The sequence below is a fragment of the Podarcis liolepis genome (genome assembly GCF_965112155.1).
Source record: "Podarcis liolepis genome assembly, chromosome: Z".
Classification (NCBI taxonomy): Eukaryota; Metazoa; Chordata; class Lepidosauria; order Squamata; family Lacertidae; genus Podarcis; species Podarcis liolepis.
In genome coordinates, this window is record NC_139570.1 from 30,234,332 (window position 1) to 30,253,056 (window position 18,725).

General features: G+C 46.0%; 1 protein-coding gene and 1 long non-coding RNA gene across 16 annotated transcripts in view; one reads left to right on the forward strand and one right to left on the reverse strand.

The window, feature by feature from the left end:
* The window catches only part of LOC310698169 (rho GTPase-activating protein 20-like), a 96,143-nt gene that overhangs the window by 14,262 nt on the left and 63,156 nt on the right, over positions 1 to 18,725 (forward strand). Inside the window, exon 1 of one of the 10 annotated variants that reach the window (XM_083484980.1) lies at positions 13,724 to 13,840. The exons of 8 other annotated variants lie outside the window; for them this stretch is intronic. In XM_083484980.1, coding sequence (XP_083341106.1) covers positions 13,739 to 13,840 — 102 coding nt within the window. In that variant the 5' untranslated portion in view covers positions 13,724 to 13,738. Of the gene's footprint in view, positions 1 to 13,723; positions 13,841 to 15,479; positions 15,570 to 18,725 lie in introns of those variants that run through there. One more of the 10 variants, XM_083484988.1, reaches the window with a different exon arrangement.
* LOC310698353 overlaps positions 17 to 18,725 on the reverse strand; it is a 44,034-nt gene continuing 25,325 nt past the window's right edge. The window contains exons 1-4 of one of the 6 annotated variants that reach the window (XR_014521438.1): positions 13,000 to 13,322; positions 12,397 to 12,496; positions 2,789 to 2,827; positions 17 to 2,242 (exon numbers count right to left, since the gene is read on the reverse strand). This is a non-coding gene — a long non-coding RNA (uncharacterized lncRNA). Of the gene's footprint in view, positions 2,246 to 2,788; positions 2,828 to 12,386; positions 12,497 to 12,999; positions 13,323 to 18,725 lie in introns of those variants that run through there. The other 5 variants (XR_014521439.1, XR_014521440.1, XR_014521441.1 and 2 more) reach the window with 5 other exon arrangements.

Genomic DNA, 18,725 nt, shown 5'->3' on the forward strand with positions numbered 1-18,725 from the left:
CAAGCAAGCAACCTCTGTTGTCAAACAGCTGGAGTAAAAACACAGAAAAACTCAGCGTCAAGAAGAATGGGCCTGTGCCCTATGGCTATGGTGTATGTAGGACTGGATCAAAGGACAGAAGTCCAGGGCCCTGCAGCCCTGGGCCCCCAAAATGAGTGTGGCAGGTGATGCAGCACACATGGTTGCTGAGCTTTTTTTTAGGGAAACCCCAAAATTGTTGAGGTTTTTGTTGTTCAGTTGTTGTTTTTTACTTGCCTAAGATCCAGAACAAAGCACCACCTTTAGGAAATTCCTCCCGGACATTCATTCCGCCTCTGAAATCATGGTAATGTCCAAGAAAATCCAGGCATACGGCAGTCCTACTGGTGTGGGCATGCCTGGGAGTTGAAAACACCAGGCTGATACTTACCACTGTAGCATCCTTCCTTTCCACTTATCTTTTCTTTAAAACGTTTTATAGCCACGGGGCAGATACCTGGCCGTGTGCATGGTTATCGGTGCTCATTTTATCATTTCTAATTGGAAACCACACTGGTCTTCTTTTCTACAACAAAATGCTGATTATTAGTCCCAAAGAAATGTATTGAAAGCATAAGGAAGCATGTCCCATTTTGTTCCTTTAGTCATGATGGTGCTGTGATCTCAGTGACTTCAAAATGCAAACTGCACGTGCTCAGAGTCCTTCCTTTATTTCTTTTTTTAAAATCAGTGCTGGTAAACTTTTTAAAAAAAAAAATATTTTGGCTCTACCATGGCAGGAATGTAGAACCAGCTTCAAACGCAGCTAGGCTGTTCTTTTTATTAATTCAGAAGCTGGGCGGGGGTGGGCAACACACATCAAACAAAATGCAATATTTCGTAAGAAACGGCGTGACAGATACAGGATAGGTGTGGACTGTGGCTATGTTTACAACACTTCCTAAACAAACAATGGGAGTATACTGCATGTGTCCACTGGGTCAGTTTTTATCTGAGCTGTGGCACATCTGGGGAAGGGGATTCAAACCATTGGGTGCCCCTGCATACAAAACATTCCCAGTGCATGGAAAGCCAGATTGATCTGCTTTACCCTGCTTTTTCTTAGTGCAAGGGAATTTGATGGTGTGAAAGTGGACTAATGTCTGGAGTTGCTCTGCCCAGACACAGGGCCAACCACCTTGAGGAGAACTTAGCCATGGTGGGCATGTGGGTGGTTTCCTCTCAGACATTTAAGGTAAAGGTAAAAGGACCCCTGACCATTAGGTCCAGTCGTGGCCAATTCTGGGGTTGTGGCGCTCATCTCGCTCTATAGGCCAATGGAGCCAGCGTACAGCTTCCGGGTCATGTGGCCAGCATGACTAAGCCACTTCTGGCGAACTGGAGCAGCGCACGGAAACGCCGTTTACCTTCCTGCCGGAGCAGTACCTATTTATCTACTTGCACTTTGTGCTTTCGAACTGCTAAGTTGGCAGGAGCAGGGACCAAGCAAGGGGAGCGCACCCCGTTGTGGGGATTCGAACCACTGACCTTCTGATTGGCAAGTCCTAGGCTCTGTGGTTTAACCCCACAGCGCCACCCGCATCCCTCATTTAGGACATTTAAGATGCAGCAAATGCCTAACACTTTAGAACAGTCCTTTCAGCCTTGGGTCCCTAGTTGGACTGCAACTCCCACCATCCCGGGCTGAGGAGGCTGGGAATGATGGGAGTATTAGGCCAACAACACCTGGGGACAGGAAAGCTGAAGAACACCAGCTTGAATGAAAGAAATTCCCTCCTCCTGAAAGGAATAACAGTAAAGGTAAAAGCACATCAATCCTACACAGCTTCTGTGGGAAGGAAACATGAATCCCTGTGATCCATGTGTGTAGGGTGAATAGCAAGAGAATCAGCTGGGTGCTTAGATTCAAAATGTGAGGCTAAACTCACCCTCCAGCAGAAGAAATTCCCCAATAGCAGATTTTGAACTCACAAAAGTCAAGCAGCATTATAATGTGGGTATATAGGTAATTGTACCCTTTTATACCACTTAGCTGTATCCAGGGCTTCCCTCTTTCCTACCCCTCTTAGCACTGAACTGGCCATAACACTGAAGTAAGTTTCAAATGTGTTACTTACAAAACGTTCTAAAGGTCAGATTCATTCATGTATCCAGACAGCAGCAAGGAAAACTCAGGCAGAATACTCTTGAATAGAATATACAGAAAGGTTGCTTCAAACATGTGCTCTAAGCTTGGAGTCTGCTTAGGCCTGCTTAGACACGTCTTCTTTGGCCATTAACATCATGTGGAGAGAAAGAGAACAGGAAGAAAAGGCTTCACTTCCTCTCTCATTTGAGAAGAGGGGGCATCACTTAGCTGAGTCTAGGAATCCAGCTCTATAGTCTTAACCCCTTCACACACTAACTAGCACTAATGCGTAGTTATGTTTGACTGCAATTTCCCATAGTTTTTATGTCCAGGCTGCTTCAGGTTGAGCTTGCAGTTATCTTATCTGTGCCTCCCCTTCACATGGAACTGCTAGGTCCTGCATCTTTTACAGCTAGATCATTGAATCAGTTGTAGCAGATAAAGCAGGCCTGATCTCCAAGAGGTCTTGGAAGTTTTAGGGCAAGGATGAGGAATCTCTTTACAGACTGGTCTCAGGCCCAGACATACCTGCAATTTGCCACTTGTTTGCTAAATTCACAGGTCTAATGGTTGGGTCAAGTGTGCAGCCGAACAGCAGAGGGAACTTAAGAGGTGGCAGGCTAGAAGTTTACAAAATCATGCAAGGCATAGTGAAAATTGGCTAGAGAAAAGTTTTCCTACCTGTCTCATAACTCTAGAACTTGTGGACATCCAAGGAAACTGAATGTAGGAATAGATAAAAATTAGTCCTTATTAGTAGTATTAGTGTTATTGAAGCAAAAAAAAAAAAAATCAACACAAGAATAGAGATAGAAATACAAAGCAAAACAAACAGTGCAGTATACTCTCCTTAAACCAGGTAAGCAGAGTACTTAAAACCATTCCAAAAGCCAAATTTCACACTACCATGGAGAAGGGCCCTGGGTGTCTGTATTTGTTGGATATATGGAAGACTAGATGGCCCATTGGCCTGATCCAACAGGCACTTCTTAAGTTCTTCATTCTGCTCCAGTGCTTTTCAACAGCAATTCATTGTACAGAAATTAGCAGGTGGCAAGTGATTATCAAGACCTGGCCAATCCAGTTTTTCCCAGTCAGTTGGCAATCCTTTGTCAAGGTGCATATGCAAACTAGCCAGAGGGAAAGGAAGAGAGCAGGGTGTAGCTTTTCTCATGTCTGTACCTGCCCAAATTCCTTCTTAATGATGCCATTACTTGGCACTTGCCTGTAGCTTTCAGATGTCCAAAGCACTTAACATTATCCCGTCATCTTACAACAATCCTGTAAGGTACACCAGTATTATTAGTGCCAAGTTGCAAATGGGAAGTCAAGGGTGATTGGCTTACCGAAGGGCGGGGGGGGGGGTGCTTCCAAAATTCTGCATCTGAATTTCATAGATGAGTAGAGTTGGAAGAGACCAAATGGTTATCTAGTCCAGTGTTTCCCAACCTTTTTTGGGCAAAGGCACACTTGTTTCATGAAAAAAATCTCGAGGCACACCACCATTACAGCCCCGTGACGTCAGCGCGCAGCGTCACGCCGGGAGGGACGCACGAAAGTGTAAGTTTCAATTTTCCCCCCTCCCCCTTGCCTTCCTTCTGTGCCAACCGCCAAAAAGCCAAGAAAAAAGCCAAGACTTTAGGGCAGCAGGTTGACACGGAAGAAGCTCCTACCTAAGGACAGGTGCGACGGCAGTGTCCTCTTCTGCCACACTTGGCAGCCCTGCCTCACGGTCGTGACTCCCACCCTGATTTCTCCCCGCAGGTCGAGCGGCACAGGCAGCCCAATGTGTCCAGCCCAGACACAAGCCCCGCTTCCCCACTCTAGATCCTGAATGCGACCAAGTGCTCTGGACTCCCGAGCAGGGTGGGAAAGAGGACTCGCATCTGGTAGCCTCCGGGCTCCTCGCCTGCTCGAGGGATGGCATTGCAGGCAAGCTGCCGGCCGTCGCCATCGCCACCCCCTCATGCGAGTGGACCTGCCCGGAGTGGTGGGCCGGGGGAGGCTCGCTCTCTGTGGGGATGTGGCCCGCACGTGCGGCCCTGCTTCCTCCTGCCCAGGGCTGAGCTCCTTACCCGCGATCTCAGTCTCGCGCATGCGGATCCCACTTATTCCGAAGCTCGCGCCACTAGCCGGGGCTCTCACACCGTGCCAGGGCAAGGCGGCGCGGCCCACTGACGTCATCGCGGCTCGCCGCCGCCCTCGACTTCCCTGTTCCCTCCCCTCCCTCGGGTCGCCGTGGTTACCGAGGACTGCAAGCTGCTCGGGCGAGCGTGGGGTATTAAGTGGGGGAAGGAAAATTAAAATTAAAACTCGCCTGAAGGCCGCCTCTCTGGATATGAAGCTATCTTTCGAATTTTTTAATTTTTCCCGCGGCACACCAGGCAACATCTCGCGGCACACTAGTGTGCCGCGGAACAGTGGTTGGGAAACACTGATCTAGTCCACTCCCTTCAGTGCATGAATTTGTTCCCAGATTTTGGAGTTCCAACTTTACCTGAAGATTTTGCTTCTGAAGTGGAGCTGTGCCTTAGAAAGTTTTTATCTTTCCTTCCTGCCCCCCTTCCCATTTCCAAATTCTGTACAGAGCCCTGCTTTCAGTTCCTTCGCATCTCTCTCCCCTCTCCCCATTTTGTGGTGATAGTATATTTTGGTGGTTTTTAAGGTTTACCAGTGAGCACATAACTCTTGTGTACTGACACACATCTCAAAGGTGCCTTCCATCTTGCTCCCTTTTCTCCCTCAGGTGGTGTACACACACACTAGTATACACACACAAGGTGGTGTATACACACCCAGTTTGGTGTTTTCTAAAGGCATTTTTGTAACCATTGCTTTGCAAGTGTCCTTACCTGCAGCCTATGCAGGCAGCACGAGCAATTGTTAAATCATTGCCATTTATATATTTGGGCAAAACCTGCAACCAGTTCATTTTTAAGGCAGGGTCTTGCAAAACATGTTTCCTGACCAGGAATTGAACCTGGACCATGGCGGTAAGAGCGCCGAATCCTAACCACTAGACCACCAGGGAATTTTTTTTAATTACTGCCATTTGTACCTACAGAAGGTGTATCCTCTTTGCCTAAATTGTACATTTGTTCCTTTGCACCCTCTCCTTTCAACGCTCAACACCTTTTTTTAATCTCTTGACCCCCATAAGTTTATTGATAAACCGGAAGACTAATATCACTGTGTTTATGTTAGCACTCTGTATGTCCAATGGTTTCCTTCCCTTGCATCATGCAGGAAACTTTACAACTACATACCTCTTTTCTTTTGGCAGGGCACTCTAAGTATGCTCAAAGGCTATCTGCTCTGGCACAATGCATGGCAAATTACAGTGTTTCATTTCAAGGTACCATATTTTTCGCCCTATAGGACACACTTTTTCCCCTCCAAAAATGAAGGGGAAATGTGTGTGCGTCCTATGGAGCGAATACAGGCTTTCGCTGAAGCCTGGAGAGTGAGAGGGGTCGGTGCCCTCTCACTCTCCAGGCTTCAGGAAGCTCCACACAACCCTCGGGAGCCCGGCGCGAAGCCGCGACGGGCTCCCGAGGGTTGCGCGGAGCTGTCTGCACTCCCGGGCTTGGCAAGGCTCCACGCAACCCTCCGGAGCCTGGCGCGGCTTCGGCATCGCTCTGGCTCCCGTTCTGGGGGCTGGGGTCGGGGGAAGCTAGGGCGAAAAATGCGGTACTTGAGTTTTGCTATGCTCTGAATCTCCATGCCCTGGCACTAGACAGGCTGGGACCCAGTTTGATTTATTTAACGAGGAGTGCAAAAAAAAGGGGGTGGTTGGGAGGCACTTCTGGCTTCCAATATATCTGCTCCTGTTATACCTATTAATTCCATTGGGGTCATTGTGGTTTCTCAAAGGGCAACACACAAAACAGACATGCCTCAAACCTGTCCAGCTGCCACCATAAGCAGTCAGATGCCATGCTTCTCGGTTGAAAAAAGTTTATAGGGACTGTGACATTAAGTTGATCAAAGCTTTGCAATTTTAATAAACTGGATTCAGCAGTAGCAGCAGCAGCAGCAGCAGCAACAACAGCAACTGAAGTGCCTTTTTGCAGAATCCACACATGATGTTATTAGCACCAAAATACTGGCCTGTACTTTTTCATTTAATCTGGATTTACCCTTTCTGGAGAAAATCCAGTGTGTTGGTTGGTTGTTTTTCAAGTCGGTTGCCGATGACCCTTTTGCAATATCCATTTACATCCCCTTTCTGCAAAAAACCTTTTGGAAGAGTCTGCTCTAAGTTCGAAGCGAGACAACAGCTTCCACCACCCTAGAGGTGGAAGGTAGTTTTAAAGAGTGGTGGCTGCTTCTGATATGTGGATATCCATCCTTCTTTCACCTCTGCTCTGAAAAGGTTTTGCATGGATTCAAAAACCTGCCAAACCTCTTTGAGCACATGTGCCAGTCAGTAATGGGAAGGAAGTATATCTGTACAACATAGAAAATGATGCCTCTCCTAACCCCACTTTTAGCCAACTTAAAATACTATTGTCTGTCTCCTGCTTTAAAAGAATGAATCCAACATGTTTTAAATAAGGTTCTTTCCTGTAAATTCTATGCCAACAAACAAGACCTTTTCCACTTAACGTTTCCCTTAAGGGGAACGTTACAGTCGGCTGCCAGTAGTTCTGTGGAGCTGCCTGGGGTGCTATTTATTTATATACAAACTGGGTGCTGTTATTAGAAACAGCTGGCAATGCTAAAAGTTAAATTTCTAGTTCATGGGTTGAAGAGCTTCAGACGTCTTTACACCTAGAGAGAAGCACTGATCTCAGTGCAAATGCGTTCACTATTATACATCCCTGAGGCATCCTGGTGGTGGAATGGTGCAGTCTTGTTAGGTCCTGCAAGTTATGGGACAAGGGGAGAGAACATAGCATGGGATGCTGTTTTTAGGCGTATTCCCACCACTTCTGTAGCATGAAATTCTGAGCTCAATATTTTTCTAGGGTCTCTGAGCATAGGTATTCTGTTTAACTCTTGCCTTTATGAGTCATCAGTTGACATCACCTAACACACACACACACACACACACACGCCTAACTAGGCCCATGTACATTACCACATAGAATCACAGAATTGTAGAGTTGGAAGGGACCTCAAGGAATCTCAGCTGAAGCATCCATTATAAATGGCCATCCAGCCTCTGCTTAAAAACCTCCAAGGAAGGAGAGTCCTTCCTCAGGAGTTAATAATGCACTGACTGAAGCAGTACACACATACACATTCCCATGAATTTATTGTCAATCAATTTCACTTGATGACACTCCCTCTCTGGAGAGCCAGTGTGGTGTAGTGGTTAAGAGCGGTAGTCACGTAATCTGGGAAACCGGGTTCGTGTCTCCGCTCCTCCACATGCAGCTGCTGGGTGACCTTGGGCCAGTCACACTTCTGTGAAGTCTCTCAGCCCCACTCACCTCACAGAGTGTTTGTTGTGGGGGAGGAAGGGAAAGGAGAATGTTAGCCGCTTTGAGACTCCTGAAGGGGAGTGAAAGGCGGGATATCAAATCCAAACTCTTCTTCTTCTTCTTCTTCTTCTTCCTCTCTCTCTCTCTCTCTCTCTCTCTCTCACACACACACACACACACACACACACACACAAAGAGCTACGTTGTGCAAACATCAGCAGGTTAAAATGCAGCTAGGTCATTATATTTCTTAATTCTGATTGAAGCTGGTTTGGGAGAAAACAAATCAAAATGCAGGATTTCAGAAGAAACAACAGGTTAGATATGGGTTGTGGCTAATATTAGGTGTACACTGCTTCCCAAGCCAGAACTGGGAGCACACTGGGTGCCAGAAAGAGTAAACAGGAGGGTGCACACTAGGGTATTAGGAGTCTGGGGTAGGAGCTGTCCACTCTGGCCACATGGTGTGTTCATTTGGATGCCAAATCCCCTGAATTTTGGTGGTTGCAAATGGCATCCCTACACAAAGAATACTGTTGTAGCTGGGGTACCAAAGTGAATATTATAAACTAATAAACAGTTGTGTTTAGATAATATTTGGGATATGGATGCAAGAGAACTATTCCTCTCCCCCCACCCCTGCTCTGAGGAGTGGAAAGAAACAAGATAATTAGCAGGTTGCCTAGATGATGGGGGGCCTGATGTCACAAGAAAAAATGTCCTTTTTGAAATCTAAAGGTCTGCTGGGAGGAAGTGGGGCAGAATTCTATGGGTTGATGTGGAGGTGAGAAGCAGGAACAAGGAGATGGTGCATGGGATGTCTCTGAAAGCAGTGCTGGGTGGTAGGGAAGGAGTTAGAAGATAGGAAGTATAGAACATAGGGTGCTGCCTTATATTGAGTCAGATCACTGGGTTCCTCTAGCTCAGTATTGTCTACACTGACCAGCAGCAGCTCTTTACAGGGTTTCAAGCAGGGTGCTCTCCCAGCCCTACCTGGAGAGGCCATTGGGAACGGAACCTGTGACCTTCTGCTTGCAGAGCAGTTGCTTTACCACTGAACTATGATCCTTCCACAGATAGTCTACTTCATGTACATTTTCAATCCTGCAACAACCTTCCTCTTTAAAACCTTTGTAGGAAATAAACAGACTGATAGGAAATAAACAGACTAATAGTGTTGACAAAAATGGGTGGAAATTTTTCCAAAACTGAATGCCCAAAATAATTACTCCCTCCAAAAATCAGGCAGGGTGGGTTTAAGCTTGCAGCACTACCAAGACACAAAATGCAAAACAAAACACAAAACAAAAGAACACCAGGATTCCTCACACCACACCCCCCCCCATATAACTTATTGTGTGTGCGTTTTCCATTGAAGTGAGTGTGTTTGGAGGGGGAGAGAGGGAGCTGTCCTGTTTTTAGAGCTGTTGCTTGTGTTATCAAAGGAAGAAAAGAGAGGCAAGATGGGCAAAAGCATTAAAGAGAGTGGGAGGCAATTAGCATGTTTTCTTTTCCTTTAGACTACAGAAAGGTTGCTTGTTTTAAAATCTTAGGTAATTTCCTGGGGGCTGACCTTAGCAGACTGGAAACTGAGCCACAATGAACAAAATGAATTTCAACAGAGACAAATGTCAGGTTCCACACTGAGGCAGGAATAACCAGATGCACAAATATAGGATGTGGGATGCCTGGCTTTTGTAGCGGTCCATGTGAAAAGGATCTAGGAGTCTTAGCAGTCCTCAAGCTTCACATGGGCCAGCAGCGTGGTGCACCAGCCAAAAAAAGCTAATGCAATTCTAGGTAAAGGTAAAGGGACCCCTGACCATTAGGTCCAGTCGTGGCCGACTCTGGGGTTGCGGCGCTCATCTCGCTTTATTGGCCGAGGGAGCCGGCGTACAGCTTCTGAGTCATGTGGCCACATAGGCGCCGACTCCATGGGGCTTGAGGGGGCCCGAGCCCCCTCAAAAATTCGTTTGGGGGGGCTCTGCCCCCCCAATAATCTCCGGCGCCCCTCCAGCAGAGCGCCATCGCCGCCCCTCCCCCAGCCCAAAATGCACAGGGTCGGGCTGCATGCCTCCTGCCCTCCCACCCGAGCAAAAGCTCCACCCAATTTCCTTCGGAGCTGATTAATAGGCGCAGCACGCTCTCCCCTATTCACTCACGAGGAGGCGGCGCCACTTTATTTGCATATTCATGAGCTTATTTATTATTCATGAGCTTTCCCGGCCCCCCCCCCCAATATTTTTTATAAGTCCGCGTCCCTGTGTGGCCAGCATGACTAAGCCGCTTCTGGCGAACTGGAGCAGCACACAGAAAGTGGCGTTTACCTTCCTGCCAGAGCAGTACCTATTTATCTACTTGCACTTTGACGTGCTTTCAAACTGATAGGTTGGCAGGAGCAGGGACCGAGCAACGGGAGCTCACTCCATTGCAGGGATTCGAACCGCCGACCTTCTGATCGGCAAGCCCTAGGCTCTGTGGTTTAACCCACAGCGCCACCCACATCCACAGCGCCACCCGCATGCAATTCTAGGCTGCATCAATAGAAGCAAAGTCTCATTTAGCTACGGGCAGTTTGAGGATGTTCCATCCACCATCTAGAAATGGTCTAAATGAATAAACAAAGTGGGTTGGTGTGTGGAGGGTTCAGCATAAATCCACTTCAAGTGCACAATTAATGAGTCAACACCACAGGCACACGATAAAGAACTAAGCTGCAACTTTAAACAGCTATGGCTTCCCCCCAGTGAATTCAGGGCACTGCAGTATGATAAGGGTGCTGAGTGTGGTTAGAAAACTCCCCCATTCCCCTCCTAGAACTGCAGTTCCCAGAGTGCTTTAATAATCCCTCCTCAGGGGACTCTGGGAATTATAGCTCTGTGAGAAGAATAGGGGAGGAGTCTCTAGGCACCCTTAACAAACTTCACTTCCTAGGATTCTTTGGTGGCAACCATGACAGTTTAAAGTGGCATAATAATGCTTCAAATGTATGGTGTGAACATGGACTCAGAAAGGGAGAGAACTGGGTGTCTGTCTGTGTGAAATGACTTGAGAACTTAGTTCTGGCACTGGTCACAAATTTCCTGGGCTGTGCATGTGCTCCTTAGGTTTCTGGTGTGTATACCCACACAGCAAGGCCGCTGTTTTGCACCTGGTGCCAGTTGGTGGTCCATAGCTACACAGGAATCTGCCTTACACTGATCTATCTACCAGTATTGTCAATACTGATGGGCAGCGGCTCTCCAGAGTTTCAAGCAGGAGGCTCTCCCAGACCTACCAAAAGGGAGCTGAATGACTTCTGCATTCAAGGCAGGCAGAGCCAGCGCAATACATGTGGGCACCTGAGGTGAACCACAAAATGACGCCCTCCCACCAGGGAACAAGCGAGGAGTGAAGAACTACATCGGGAATAAGAGAGGAATAAAGATAAACATTGGGAACAAGGCAGGGAATCAGATTAACCTTACCTTTTGGCTGAAGTGTGAATCAAAGTATGGTGTGGTGGGGGAAGGGGCCCACGCTGAATCACACTGGCAGATCCAGCCTCCAAGGAGTGCACCACAGCCATTGCTGGCTGTGCAGCGGCAGCAGGGGACATTGCATTCCTTAGAGGCAAGACCAGGTGCCCCTGTAGATCCTGCCACCTGAGGTGGTCGCCTCACTTTGTCTCGTGCATGGGCCAGCCCCAAGGGGGGGGGATATGTGAGCCTGCAGCCGAGTTAATAGTAAAGCAGAATGTTCCCCAAAGCTTTACACTATAATAATAATAATAATTTATTATTTATACCCCACCCATCTGGCTGGGCCTCCCCAGCCACTCTGGGCAGCTTCCAAAAGAATATCAAAATACTATAATACATCAAACATTAAAAGCTTCCCGAAACAGGGCTGCCTTCAGATGTCTTCTAAAAGCCTGGTAGTTGTTGTTCTCTTTGACATCTGGTGGGAGGGTGTTCTACAGGGAAGGTGCCACAACCGAGAAGGCCTGGTTCTCTGTAACTTGGCTTCTCGCAGTGAGGGAACCGCCAGAAGGCCCTCGGTGCTGGACCTCAGTGTCCGGGTAGAACGATGGGGGTGGAGACGCTCCTTCAGATATACTGGCCCAAGGCCGTTTAGGGCTTTAAAGGTCAGCACCAACACTTTGAATTGTGCTCGGAAACCTACTGGGAGCCAATGTAGGTCTTTCAAGACCGGTGTTATGTGGTCTCTGCGGCCGCTCCCAGTCACCAGTCTAGCTGCCGCATTCTGGATTAATTGTAGTTTCTGGGTCACCTTCAAAGGTAGCCCCATGTAGAGCGCATTGCAGTAATCCAAGCGGGAGATAACCAGAGCATGCACCACTCTGGCGAGGCAGTCCGCAGGCAGATAGGGTCTTAGCCTGCGTACCAGATGGAGCTGGTAAACAGCTGCCCTGGACACAGATTTGACCTGTGCCTCCATGGACAGCTGTGAGTCCAAAATGACTCCCAGGCTGCGCACCTGGTCCTTCAGGGGCACAGTTACCCCATTCAGGACCAGGGAATCCTCCACAACTGCCCGCCTCCTGTCTCCCAAAAACAGTACTTCTGTCTTGTCAGGATTCAACCTCAATCTGTTAGCCGCCATCCAACCTCCAACCGCCTCCAGGCACTCACACAGGACCTTCACTGCCTTCACTGGTTCTGATTTGAAAGAGAGGTAGAGCTGGGTATCATCCGCATACTGATGAACACCCAGCCCCAATCCCCTGATGATCTCTCCCAGCGGCTTGAAAAGCATAGGGGAGAGGACAGAACCCTGAGGCACCCCACTGTAGTGTAAATAGGGAGGAATCTCTTTTCCATGCCCCCAGCGCCCCCCCCCAAGCTTACCTTGACTCACCATTGCCCCGTTCTCATTAAAAACAGCTTCCTCCAGTTGCTCCGGGTTCCGTGTTATTTGTTTCCAGGCGGCAGCATCAACATTTGTCTCTCAAAGCAGGCTGCAATATAAAAGAAACCATACACTATGATAAATGCATAGTATCATTACAATGCTTGCAAAGTATCACATTTAAGAACTCAAAAAATCCTAAAATTTAAACTTTTCCATATTGGGACATGGGCACAAGGCAGGCAGGCAGGCAGGCAGGCAGGCAGGCAGGCAGGCAAGAAGGAAGGAAGGAAGGAAGGAAGGAAGGAAGGAAGGAAGGAAGGAAGGAAGGAAGGAAAGCAGTCTCTTTTACATAGTATTTCTGTGTGTTCTTAGGAGGGGGCATAAAGAAAGTATATTGGTTAATATTGTCATGAACCACCCACAATCTCTGCCTCACGGTGACAAGATTTCAGGGCGTTCCAGGGGCCCACACAGGAGTTGTGTTTCATTTGGAAATCAGGCACAGCAGAGACTGTATTGTCTTTAAGATATGTGTTCTTACTGACACATATATGCATTCAAGCCTACTGTGGAGAATTCCAGAGCATGCACATCTCAAGAGGGGCATACTTCCTGCAGGTGCAAATCATTAGACCTCTGTGTCTCTTTGTAACAGCCTGCTCCAGTCAGTCCACATGGCTCCTGCAACCCCCTTCTTCCCAGAAACCCTTGCCAAATGCGGCTTCCCCTTCCGCTGACATCATTGCTCTCTGTAACCTTGGCAACCTCCCTCTCTGTGCAAGGCAGAGTTCTTGTCTTGTTGATTTCTTCTATTGATGGGTTAATGACTGGCCATTTCAGCCTTTGTTTCTTAATGGCTTATCCCTGGCAAGCTATGTCAAGCTGGGCTGGCTCGTTGTCGGGAAAACTTAACCCAGCAGTGTTTGGTACAGTAAATCAAACCTTGATTAATTCTAACTTTTACTAATTCCATAAATTATGGGTGCCCTGCACCCAAAAACTCTGGGACTTCAGACACGGGTCCCAATATGAATGGAACCTCTTCCTTCCCTTCTGCCCTGCAAAGGCTCTGGTGGCAGATTGCTCTCCAGTCCCTGTTTCGGCAGGGAGGTGAGTCATCAGAGGCTGCTTTTCAAGGCATGTTTGCTGTAAGTGCCCCATTAGTCCACTTTTTCCACCAGCCACCTCTTCAAATGCTATTTAGCAAATCAGAGGCTGTGCCCGTTGTGTGATGCTTTTAAAGCATAAAGGGATTAATGTTCCACTCTAATGAAAACCAGATGTAGAAAGTTGCCTGGCTGAAAGCTATTTTCCACTGCCAAGCTGCAAATGAAACGATTTAATCAGCATGAAAATTGTTGCCAAATCTACAACTTTGACCGTATCTCCCAAGCTGAGATGCACCAGCACTACAGGCATCTGGGATCTGCAGGCAGGTCGTCCAGTAGAGGTGATATTTAAAGCACAACTCCAGCTCAGGTTTTTAATTTTAATTTTTATTTTTATTACGCAAAAAGGGGGGGGAATGCAAAACTCATGTGTACTGAATCCTGGAAAAGTCCAATAAGCATGAATGGATGCACAGACCGACCATCAATAACGTACAAATATTGGGACTATTCATGCTCAGTATAATCATAATAGTAAAGGTAAAGATAAAGCGACCCCTGACCATTAGGTCCAGTCGCAGACTTTATTGGCCAAGGAAGCCAGCATACAGCTTCCGGGTCATGTGGTCAGCATGACTAAGCCGCTTCTGGCGAACCAGAGCAACGCACAGAAACACTGTTTACCTTCCCGCCAGAGCGGTACCTATTTATCTACCTGCACTTTGACGTGCTTTCAAACTGCTAGGTTGGCAGGAGCTGGGACTGAGCAACTGGAGCTCACCCCATCACGGGGATTCAAACTGCCAACCTTCTGTTCGGCAAACCCTAGGCTCTGTGGTTTAACCCACAGCGCCACCCATGTCCAATCATAATAGTAGTTAGGGCTTATTAAATTAGTCATATTTTACGTATAGAAGATTGGTTGTACAACAGATCCCTTGCTTTAAGAATAATTCTTAACTAGTTCCCATTCTTGTTCAAACTCATTGATTCTTTGCTTTCCTTGTCTTGTAAAAAAAATAAAAATCAAGTTAGCTCAGCTGGTTAAAGCATGGTGCTGATAATGCCCAGGTTTGATCCCTATATGGGACAGTTGCATATTTCTGCCTGCAGGGTGTTGGACTAGATGATCCTTATGGCCCCTTCCAACCAACTCTACAATTAATTATAAGATTCTATGGTTCTACTTAAAGCATCAAATTCCCATAGTATAATGAACACCTCTTTAAAGAATGAATTACTGATGTTTTGCATGTGGTGTCTGCACTGCTAGCACTACATAAAGAATTTTTTCTCTTTGTGAAAACCTGCTCTTTAAAGCTCAATCGGAGCAAGCAGAAGTCCGCAGAAAATGCAAATTGATGTTTGCTGTGATTCAGTCCTAAACAGCAGGACAAAGAAAGGCCCACGCATACCCAGAACATGGAAGCGTGGACTGTGCCTGGAAAGTGCAGGGCAAGAGATAAGTACAGTATGGATAAAAACCCTTGGTGTTTGGTTCTCAAGTTGTGAAACATTTGGCATTAGATGGGGGATGAGTGTTTGAGTTCACTTACAAGAGAGTCCCCTTCCTCCCCCCCCCCAAAGAAGCTAAAGAAAAATGAGTCTTAAATACAGATAGGCAATTTTACTTATCGTTTTCCAAATCTTAATTTCAGTTTGTCCGATTTTTAAAAGTCCTCAAAAGAAATTACCAGCATTTAGGGAGCACTTTATCCTAATATATACATTTTTGCAAGCAGTTCTACCTAATGTAGCATATTTTCTTGATATGCTATTGCAACACATCTATGCATTTGTAAGCACACTGTCCCCCGATATGTGCATTTTGTACATATTTTGGGGCGGGGGATTGGAAAACTGCAACACAAAATGTATAGAAGTGCTAAATTTTGAAGGAGATCTGTAGTGCATGTATGTGTGTGAGTTAGAAAGGTTCACATTAAAAATGCAAGCTGAGCTGGACTTCTATCCCTAACTCAGGAAGTCATCTGAATGCAAAGAAAGAGCAGAAAACATCCTTGTAGTGAGAAAGACTCACATGCATCCCATCCACACCATAGATATAAGGTACTATTATGTCATTGTAACAGTCATGAAAAATGCTGGAAGTTGTAGTTTGTTAAGGGTGCAGGGAACTGTACCTCTCTGGTTCTCCATGACTGTTAAAAGCAGTGTAATCATGCTTTAAATGTATGATATGGGTGTAATCAAACTGAGGAAGAGAGCAGGCTGAGTTTAACAAGGAGACAAATTTTAAAAGAATTGAGGGAATCTACAGCTGAAGAATCAGAATTGTAGAGTCGAAAGGGATCTTCAAGGTCAAGTAGTCCGAAAACTCACTCTTTAAAGCTAAAGTGCAACAAACATCATTTGGGGTTTTCTGGGGATTGCTCCTTGCTCCAATGGAGCTTTAAAGAGTGGGATTTCACAGGTAAAAAAAGAGAGCACTTGGACATAGAGCTTTAAAGCATGGACCATGCCTGGAAAGTGTGGGGCAAAAAGTAACTGTGGATAAGCCCACAGTTGCACTGAAGCATGTAACGTTGTTTGATTGATTGATTGATTGATTGATTGTTTGCTTGCAGTATCCATGCAAAATCATATTTACCTCTACAGAATATCTAATGGAAAAACCTTTTTCGAGAAATGGTAAATTTAGAATAAATGAGACAGAGAGACTTATGGGAGAGCATTTCGATGAGGACAATGTATGTACTTGGATGCATGAGTACTAAAGTGCCTATTATTTCGCAGATATACTGTTTATTGGCCATGGCTAGAAAATCAATCAGTTATGAAGAATGAACTTCCTATACTGTGATATTGTTAGCTTGTTGGTGGAATTGCTGTATTGCCAGGAATTGCTGTATTGCTGAAGTAACTGCCTCTGCTGTATGAAAGGATTGGTTTCAAAACATTTTGGACGCATTGGTCCAAAGATCTGTTGTGTGAGCCAAAGAAGTCAATTTCTGCAGGGGTGGGGCAGTGTAGAGGGGCAACATGATGCAAACATGCCAGCAGGAGCTCTGTTTTGCTAAAGCCTAGCAGCAGATTTTTTAAAAAAATATATTAAAATGATAAACCCTGTAATGCTCTTCAGAGCCCTACGTTTTGCAAAGCTTTGTGTTCTGGGGACTCTTGGAGGCCTGCAAGACTGACAGAGGTCACAAGCCCTGGAAAGGTAAAAGGCCAAAGGAAAAGCTGAAAAGTTCTAAGCAAAATGTGCAAGCAAGCAATAATGCAGACCAATTGGACAGCTCTTCGCGATTTTAAGGTAGCAAAGAGCAGGAGATGGAGGATTGTGGAGGAAAGTCAATCTTTCCTTTTTCTTCTTCTCACAAAACAAATCCCTATTTGTGGGGACCTATTTACCTGCAATATGGCAGTCTTGGTCCATGCTGGAATGGCTGCTGTGCCTATAAATTTCACCCAGTTTATACAAGAAAGAGAAAAGTTCAAGTTTCACTTCATGCAGGATGCAGAATAGCTCAGGGTTCACCTTGTGGGTTCGCCAGCAGGTGAATACTGTTTTGTTTCAGCAGGCCTTTAGGAACTGGCTGGTTTTTAAGGAAAGGGTTTTTAATAGGGCTTTATTATCTGTATTTCAATACGATTTTTTGGTATTGTTTTAATTACTTTTTAAATACTTTTTGTATGTTTTCAGCTTTCTGTATCTTATCTGTGTTATTTTAATGTGTGCAAAGCACTTTGAGTCCCAGTCTGGGGAAAAGGTTGGATATAAACAAACAAACAAATAAAACAACAACAATATAGGTTGAGTGGAGAGAGCAAGAAAGCAACTTGGAAGCAGATACAAGCAAATTTTGGGTCTCTTGCACACCCCTAAGGGGGGGTGTACGCTTTATGCTGCCAGTTATCAAACAGGCTTGGCTGCCCATTAATCCAGGAGGACACACGAAAGAAAGATTCCCCCCCCCCCAATAGAACGTAAATAATTTTATGGATGGCTATGGAGAGAGAAATGACATATTTGTGGAATAGGAAATGTCTGCAAATGATGGTTTGCTATAATATGGCACAAGGTATATAAATTCAGTAAATAAATACATAAAATAAGCAGTGTTATTTTTCTAGAAAAAGAGGTGCTGGAACCCACTATGAATGTTTGCCTCATTCTCTTAGAAGGGGCCAAAACTAAGTTCTGGCTAAAAATAAAGCTCTAGGCTTTAAGCAAGGGAGCCAGGGACTCATGGCATCAGCACCAGAAGGGGCACTTAGTACATACCCTCCAACATTTCTCGGATGAAAATAGGGACATCCATTCCATAATGATAATTTTACTATTTATACCGCACACATCTTATTGGGTTGCCCCAGCCACTCTGAGCAGCTTCCAACATATATAAAAACATGATAAAACATTAAACATAAAAACCCCTCCCCTATACAGGAATGCCTTCAGACAGCTTGGGGGGTTGGATAGCTCCATTCTCACCAACATCCTAAGGATGTCCTAAGGAAAAGCGGGACATTTCAAAATCAAATCAGAAACCGGGATGGCTTCTCTAAATCAGGGATGTTCCCTCGAAAATAGGCCCAACAGGTGACTCTCAGGGTGCTGTTCTGAATGTCCAAGTGGGTACTACCTTGCTGTTCAGTGGCTGGGTGTTTACATAGTGGAAGAAAGGTAGGATACAAATGTAAGGAAATAGACAATTGATGTGTGTTCCTTTCAGTACAGATGGCGACCATTTTGCATGAGTCCAACTGATGTGCAACCTCCAATGTGTGGGTCCTTTTGGACCTGGAAAAGGGCAGAATGGGGGTTGGAAGTGGAATGGGCAAGGTGGGCTTATACACGCTCAACAGCCATGCATGGGGGACAGGAACAGAAGCCCTCGTGCAAAACGGTTGCCATCTTTATTTTAAAATTTGTGACCACCTTGGATGCCTTTGCAGAAAGGTGGCTTATAAATACAGACATAGAACGAAACTTCATGGCCAAGTTCACACTATGCATTTAAAATGTTATGGTTCCACAATCGTGGTTTCCTCCAAATAATTCTGAGAGCTATAATTTGTTCAGGGTGCTGAGAGATGTTAGCAGGCCCCTACAGTTTTCAGCATAGTTTGACAAATCTCTCCTTTCCTGAGATTCCTGACAATTGTAGCCCTGGGAGAGGAACAGAGGCCTCCTAACAGCTCTCAGTACCCTGAACAAACTACAGCTCCCAGAATTCCGTGGGGATGTGAGCCCTGATT